The sequence below is a fragment of the Amborella trichopoda genome, chromosome 3, assembly GCF_054954075.1.
Source record: "Amborella trichopoda isolate Santa Cruz 75 chromosome 3, AtrichopodaSantaCruz75HAP2 v2.0, whole genome shotgun sequence".
Taxonomy (NCBI): domain Eukaryota; kingdom Viridiplantae; phylum Streptophyta; class Magnoliopsida; order Amborellales; family Amborellaceae; genus Amborella; species Amborella trichopoda.
The window spans coordinates 51791887-51799360 of NC_142338.1; the positions used below are offsets into that span (position 1 = coordinate 51791887).

At 32.9% G+C, this 7474-nt stretch overlaps 1 protein-coding gene across 1 annotated transcript; it reads left to right on the forward strand.

Moving 5' to 3' along the window:
• Positions 1 to 2689: 2689 nt before the first annotated feature.
• On the forward strand, positions 2690 to 6889 carry LOC18429218 (large ribosomal subunit protein bL19cz). The gene is made up of 5 exons (XM_006838509.4): positions 2690 to 2800; positions 2917 to 3273; positions 4144 to 4230; positions 4376 to 4509; positions 6595 to 6889. Exons 1-5 carry the CDS (start codon positions 2756 to 2758, stop codon positions 6701 to 6703), a joined length of 732 nt encoding a protein of 243 aa, XP_006838572.1. The 5' UTR covers positions 2690 to 2755; the 3' UTR covers positions 6704 to 6889.
• The last annotated feature ends 585 nt before the right edge of the window (positions 6890 to 7474 follow it).

The following is a 7474-nucleotide window of genomic DNA, read 5'->3' on the forward strand; positions in this document are numbered from 1 at the left end:
CAGGCGCGTCCCACCGCTTATAATATGGTCCTAAGAGGACAAGATGGTCATATTCTGCTTTTAGATGATATTTTTTTATTTATTTTTGGAATCCAATTAATAATAATTAAATTATTATTTTTAGAAAAAAAAAAAAAAACTTCTTCAATACCTAGATTTTTCCCTTAATTTTTGGATGTTCATTCTTCAAGACTATGACTTTATTTTTTTCAGTCATGTAGAACATACTATTTCGTTTTTAATGTTCATATGTGCTCAAGAAGTTACATCTCCAAAGTCTTAAAAATATTATAAACGTGAGATTTGAGTGAGGGAGCAAATGGACAATATACTCCCATAAGAGCAAAATATATTTCGACTTTAATTATTGGGGAAACAATAGCATTTTTTAAGATATTAGACTATTAAGAATTTATTTTAGAAAAAAGTTTATATAAGGTTCCAACCTTAAAATGTAGAATCAGAAATGCACCTAAAAAATCCATCAGAATAGGTTGTTTTAATGTTAAAAACCCTCGAATTGATCATCTCAACATCAAGATTTTAAGAATATGAGAAAAAAAAAAAAAGGATTTAGAGTCTCAAAAATATTACACCGTCCATTTTCAAGATTTTCATATGTTTCTTGATCTACTTGATTTTAATCATTTTTGGAGTTTAGAACTTTATAATTAGATATAAAAATAGACTTTCAGATAATCCAAATAATTTTTTATATTAAAATTATATATTATGATAAAATTTGAAGGTGAGCCTTAATTGGATTGTTTAGAATTGCAACCATATAGAAACCACACCCTTTACTTTAAATTGGCTATCATGGGCTATTTTGTCTCTCTTTTAAAGATAATTTTATAGCATCTTTGTCACTCATCTTAGAAATATTATTTCCTCTCATTTTTTTTCCTTCCCTTTTTTGAAAAGTCCAATTATTAAGCGCTTCCCTAAGTACAATTATTAAGATATCCTGGAATCGTGGTTTAAACAATATCATACAATTTAGTCTTCTTCTTTGATTTGTGTCCCTTTATTTCAGTTTTAAATAGAGAACACGAGACCATGAAAAAGTGGGAGTATTGTAAATTATAGAAGTTATGCGCATATTTTTTTTAATTTTAATTAAAAAAATCTCCATAATAAAATTGGGGGATTGTATACAATAAGACTATTTATCTTTATTACTTATAACCAATAAACCATCCAGAGTGAAATCTAATAGTTTGAGTGCGTCTTGAAGTTTGAAAAAATTTATTCCGAGCTTTGGAATAAATATAACCACCCAATTTCATGCTAGTGACCACTTTATACCAAAATAAACAGTCACATATTGTACTTTTTTTAAAGCGTGCGGTATGTATAGAGCCGAGGCTCTAAACAATCAAAGTAAAGCCCACTTTCCAAATAATATCGAGAAATCTGGTTTCAATACTGAAAATCTTTGTGATAGCCTTAAAATATATTATCGCCTTTAATTATAAAATTTAAAGCTTCAAGAATAGTGTAGATCAAGTAGATATATGAATACTTGAAAATCTTGAAAATTGACGGTAAAAAAATGCGTTACTAAATGCACTATTTCTAGAACTTGAAGTCTATTTTTTTCTCATGACCATACATCTTGATGTCGAGATGATCAATTTGAGGATATTTGAGCATCAAAACAACATTTTTAAATAAATTTTTTGATATGAGCTCTAATTTGATCGTTCAGAGCCTCGACTCTATATAAACTTTTTAGTTGAGCGCTTTTGCCTACAAATTTTTTACCAGGAATACACTTTCCCCCATAAATTGGCCCTTTACTCCCCAGTCCTTGTAAAGATGCAACGATCTTTATTCACTCAAATAAACATGAAAAAAGTTTAAATAAAGTTACAACTTTAAAATGTAGAATTAAAGATACACCCCAAAATCTATCGAGAAAAGTTATTTTTTATGTTAAAAAACCCTCTGATCGATCATCTCAACATCAAGATGTATGAATATGAAAAAATGAAGATTTGTAGTCCCATAAATAGTGCATATTGCAAAACATTATCCAGACGGTCTATTTTCAAGAGTATTGTATGATTATAGATCTACTTGATTTTAACTATTGGAGTTTAAAATTTTATAATTAAATATAAAAATAGGTTTTGAGACAATCCTAAAAAAAATTTAAATCAAAATGGCATGTTGTGATAAAATTTGGAGGTGCGCTTTAATTGGATTGTTTAAAGTTGCAATCTCATAGAAGTCACACCCAATAAACAATGAAAATGGATTTGATAGGGCTGCAATCCTTTTAAAGTAAATAAAATCTCACTTCATAACTCATCCAAAATTACGATTCAAGTAACGAAAAACTTACACAACAATCATCTCGACTCGAACATTATGGTTATAAAAAACAATTAGGATTTTAAGCTCTAAAAATAATGTATATTGTAACAAATTATTTAGACCATCTATTTCGGCTTAAAAATAAATGTTCACATATATGCAAGAGCGGTATCAATTTTTTAATTTTTAATTTTATTGTTGGTATTAAAAATCACTTTTATTGTTGGTATTAAAAATTAATTTCCTTCGGCGAATGTGCTTTCTGGAAGAGGATTTCAGGTGAGGCTTTATTTTGTTTTCTTAAAGCCTAGGTTTTATACAAACGTCATCCAAAACGAACAAAATAGACTGAAAACTAGACCCTGCTACGCGAGGGATAAGATAGAGTGGCTGAACCATATGCAGCTAACCTTCACTCTCTCTGATAAAGAACATGGCGCCCCTTGATGTTTTAATGGCGTCCAAGCTTAATTTGCAGGTTACTATTTTGAATTAACTTCCATGTAACCCTAGGTTATCTATCATTTTATTAGTTGATTTCAAAATTATATTATTTTGACTTGTTTTTGGGAAAAAATTTGATGGGTTTTGCAGGTTAATGGATCAGTTTTAAGAAACCGTGTCCCTTATCCTTTTATCTCTTGTTCTCTTTCCTCCAGTTCTCGAGTGAAATTATCTCCAATGAATTCGGCTTCGAAAACGAGCACTCTGATGTGGGGATTGGGCAAAAGAATGGCTGTTCGTCCAGTTGTGGTAGAAAAGAGGTTTCTTGTGAAAGCACAGTCAGAAAACGAAGAAGGGGAGCTGGGTTCTGAAGAAAATGTTTCAGAGAATGCAGAATCGGCTCTGGAAGCCGAAACTTCTTCATTGGTGGTGGCTACATTGGAAGCGCCCGAACCAGAGGTTAAACCAAGAAAGCGGAGAATTAAGTTTGGTGGTGAGATAATGGAGGTAAGTTGCCTTCCCCCCCCTAATCCTTTTTTCATTTCCTAGTTATTTATTTGCTTATTTAGTTGTAGCGTGAAGCAATTGTTAGTGATTTGGCTATTATTTTGGTCGATATATGGGTTTTTGCCTAAAAAGTTATCAGGTTTATTTTCCTGTTAAGTTTATGGTTTGATTTGAGTTAGAAATTTTTTGATGCATTTTACCGATCAAAAGGGTCAAAAACTAAAAGATTGGATTGTTTAGGAATTTGTTAATATTTTATGGTCTGAGATGGCTGTGTCCTAGGGTTGTTGCTTTTATGATGAAATTCAGAAATGGCTGTGTCCTAGGGTCGTTGAACTGCTTGACTCAATAGTGGAAATGGCAAATGTGTGGATTCAAATATTGAGTTTTTATTTATTTATTTATTTTTGTGTTATGCTATGAATTCTCATGGATAATATGTGTTATTATTATTTTTTCTCTTTGGGGTAATTGGATTGCAAGCCTCTTTTCATTCTTTAAAATGTTCTCTCTATTGGCTGATGTTGAATTTTGAAAAAGGACACACTAACCCTACTATGAGAAAAAGAAAATGCCTCGGTGTTACCATTTTCACAAATATTATCGGAGAGCAAAGGGGTGATTCTTTTATGGTAGCTGACTGTTTTGGAAGACGGGCATGTATTTTCAATATCAGATATATTATTGTGTTATCATTCTTTAGTTTTTCATTAGAAAGGTGCTCTCTGAAAATTATTTGAATTTCTGTTCGATGATTTTCTGACAATAAGAGATGTAGTTTGGGTTTTGGGGAAGGAATTTGTAACAGATTTAAAAAATATTTATTTTGTGAGAAGGCCAGTAATAGTGATTTTTTTTTTGGACCATTAGATTTTGAACAAGCGTGCTGTTGAAGCATCCGAGAAAGAGCGGCCTGTCCCCGATATTAGAACTGGAGATATTGTGGAGATCAAACTGGTAAAAAAACAGGCTACATCATTTTGCTTCACCCTATGTATGATGTTACATTTTGTTTGAGATTGTTTTATGGTTATTCCCTTTCGAATTTGTAATCCTCAAACATGGTTTATACTAAGGGTAATATGTGGTTTTGAATTCTTAGGAAGTCCCAGACAATAAACGCAGAGTTGCAATCTGCAAGGGTATAGTTATATCAAGGCAAAATGCCGGGATCCATACAACGATCCGGATTCGTAGGATAATTGCAGGTGTTGGCGTTGAGATAGTTTTCCCACTGTAAGTAACTAAAGTTCAATAAAGTTTTCCCCACAGTTATGTCAATCGCCTACCAAAAATGGGTGTTGTTTTACTTGTTGGAAAATATGGTAAGGATGGATGCTTCAAATGGCATGGAAGATGATTGAAAAGTGTTAGTGGAGACCTTTTTCACTTGGTTATGTGATTGGAGACTCTTACAAATCACAAGCTTTGTAAAATGGAACATGCAAGTTAAAACTATGAAAAGTAACTGCGCCCGAAAGTTAGATTTAAGAAGATATCCAAGAAATGTGGAGGATCAAGTTAATGGTGCCAATTTTATGCTATCAGATCACTTATGGGTGAGGATGGTTGTGTATCTTCTTAATTTTATATTTACATCAACAATATAGAAATATCAATTCTCAAAGCATAGAACATTCCGACATTTAAATCGAGCTTTCACTAAACACACATCGCACACATGCACAAATATACACACACACACATATCTATATATATTTCTATATATATACATATATATTATATAATGTTGCTAATGTAATTTAAGCTACTTGACATGTTGTGTCTGAAAGCCCAACCATGTTTTATTGTTTCTAACATGGGTGTCGATGTGATATAATTGTCTGGCGAGCCTTTGAGCTGTTGGCATGTTTTTATTTTTATTTTTATTTTGGGAAGCTGTTCACTTTGTATTAAAGAAAAGGTGACAGGTGTTGACATTTTCTTTCTTTACTTTGACATTTTGCTAGTCAATTGGTGCATTACTATGGTTTTGAGTGATGCAGATGTGTATACATATCGGAATTTCGATTAGTATTGGAGTTCCCACGAATCATTTGAAATACATCTCTACCTTATGAGTAGCTTACCAATAATCATGCCTTTCAGATTCTTGCATTATAAATGGGGCTTGCATGACAAATGGGGATTGTATACTATGAGACCATTTATCTTTCTCACAAGGAGGTCACAAATACTACTAGCCATTAGATGTCAAATTGAATGGCTTGGGGTGTGTCACGAAGTTCGAGAATTTTTTTTTGAACCTTGAGTCTGGTCAATGACATGCTCATAGCCATCCAATTTGAAACCTAAAGGACAAGAGTGATTTGTGAGCTCCATGTGCGAAAAGTAAATGGTCTCTTTGTATGCTTTTCCTTATAAATAAGTCATCGTAGAAAGCAAATGCCATGCAAACTCTCATAATTTGAGACAATATAATCGGTCGCTGCTAACTCGAATTGTTTGTTTTCATGCCCAATGTATAATCTATGCAGGCATCAATAGATAAATATATGGATGTGTCCATGTGTATTAAACACATGCATGAATTGATAGATATATTGTGTTATGGGCATATGCATCAATAGACAAAATCAATGTATCTTTTTGGATAGAAATATTAATTGGTGCTATTTGTGTAACGCTGAGGCTTTATGATAAAAAGCAAGCCGCACCTGAAAACCTGCTAGAAGATGTAGTTCTAGTGCTGGAAACTTTTATGATGAGCTGAAAAACTATTTCTGCCCCTGATCATGTCCAAAAATGTTGCACTTATGGGAAATCTTTAAACACTTGAAAATGGATGGTCTAAATAAATGTGCTACAAGATGTACTGATTTCAGGGGGCTTGAAATCCTAATTTTATTTATTTATTTCTTGATTCATAATTGTTGACGATGAAATGATCAGTTACAATGTTTTCTGATGCTGCAATGGCATTTTCTGGCAAGATGTGAGTTGCTGCTGTAATGGCTATGGCTCTATAACGTTTTCCTTGATTGAAATATATATATATATATATATATATATATATATAATACAAAGATATATAGATGTTGAAAACCTCATTTTATGGAAATTTTAGTAATTTAAAGTATTGAGGGAGATGAGCCAGTTGATGTTTGGACTATTTGCATTATATGTTTATGTAAAAGTACATATATTCGTAATATCTTTGAATTGTATTGTGGTGTCCATGTATGTGTATGTTTAAATGCTTATATGTTTGTATTAGCATGTGCTGTGCCCATGCATGGATGTATGTCTGCTTGTTAGAAGTGATGATGTATTTCTGGATGTTTCTCGGACATGTTTCAGGTACTCCCCAAACATCAAAGAGATAAAGGTTGTGAGTCATCGGAAGGTTCGAAGGGCGAGGTTGTACTATCTAAGATACAAGCTTCCAAGACTTTCAACCTTCAAGTAAAACCACAAGCTTTTCTCATCTCCTGTTGCCTGGATTTGCTTCCGTATAGGAAACTTTATTTTCATATTTGCTTTTGTTCCAAATTGTAATTTTTCTTTTTTAATTTCCTTTTCTGATAGAGAGAAATCCCTTGCTTTAGGATTTTTGATAAGATATTAAAAAATCAGTTCCTTTGGTTTTGAATTAGCTCAGGCTTGTCGGAGTGCAAAATGTACATTCACTACCTTAGGCAAAACCTAGCTAGGAGTGTTTATATGATCACAAATTTTGGTGATGAGACCTACTGACCAACTTAAAGAAACTTCAATGTTCACCTGGAGCTGCATGAGGAAAGTTTTCTCATAAGCAGTCCAATACAGGCACATTTAATTGTTTAGGTGCTCAAATGTTTTATCCTTGAAAACATGCATCTTTTACTTGAAAATTATATCCTAAAATTTCAGATCAAGAAAATCCTCCCAAGGGAAGTTGATGGAGTAAATGTAAATTGTAGTTGTTGCCTAACTTACTGTTGTATTCTTGGAGCATTTCCTCAAGATCACTATAAACACACACCCACACACACACATGAGGTGCTCATGCCTATAAGACCTTCGGTTTGCAGTGGGTGATTGATGCCTAGTGATTGGGCCTCTAGAGGTCCACCCTGACTCCCTAAGAGTGGTCGAATATTTATGAAAAAGGCAGTGGTTGCTACACAATGGTCATTTTTGAGTCTTTGTAGAGTTGTGAACTCCTTACCATCTTAGCAACCACAGCATCAAGGTTCAG

What these genes read in the sequence shown, in the direction of transcription:
- LOC18429218 (XM_006838509.4), top strand. Translation starts at nt 2,756, where the DNA reads ATGGCGCCCCTTGATGTTTTAATGGCGTCCAAGCTTAATTTGCAG. An exon ending in CGTCCAAGCTTAATTTGCAG is followed by an intron (nt 2,801 to 2,916) that starts GTTACTATTTTG and finishes TGGGTTTTGCAG; the next exon opens with GTTAATGGATCAGTTTTAAG. An exon ending in TTGGTGGTGAGATAATGGAG is followed by an intron (nt 3,274 to 4,143) that starts GTAAGTTGCCTT and finishes TTGGACCATTAG; the next exon opens with ATTTTGAACAAGCGTGCTGT.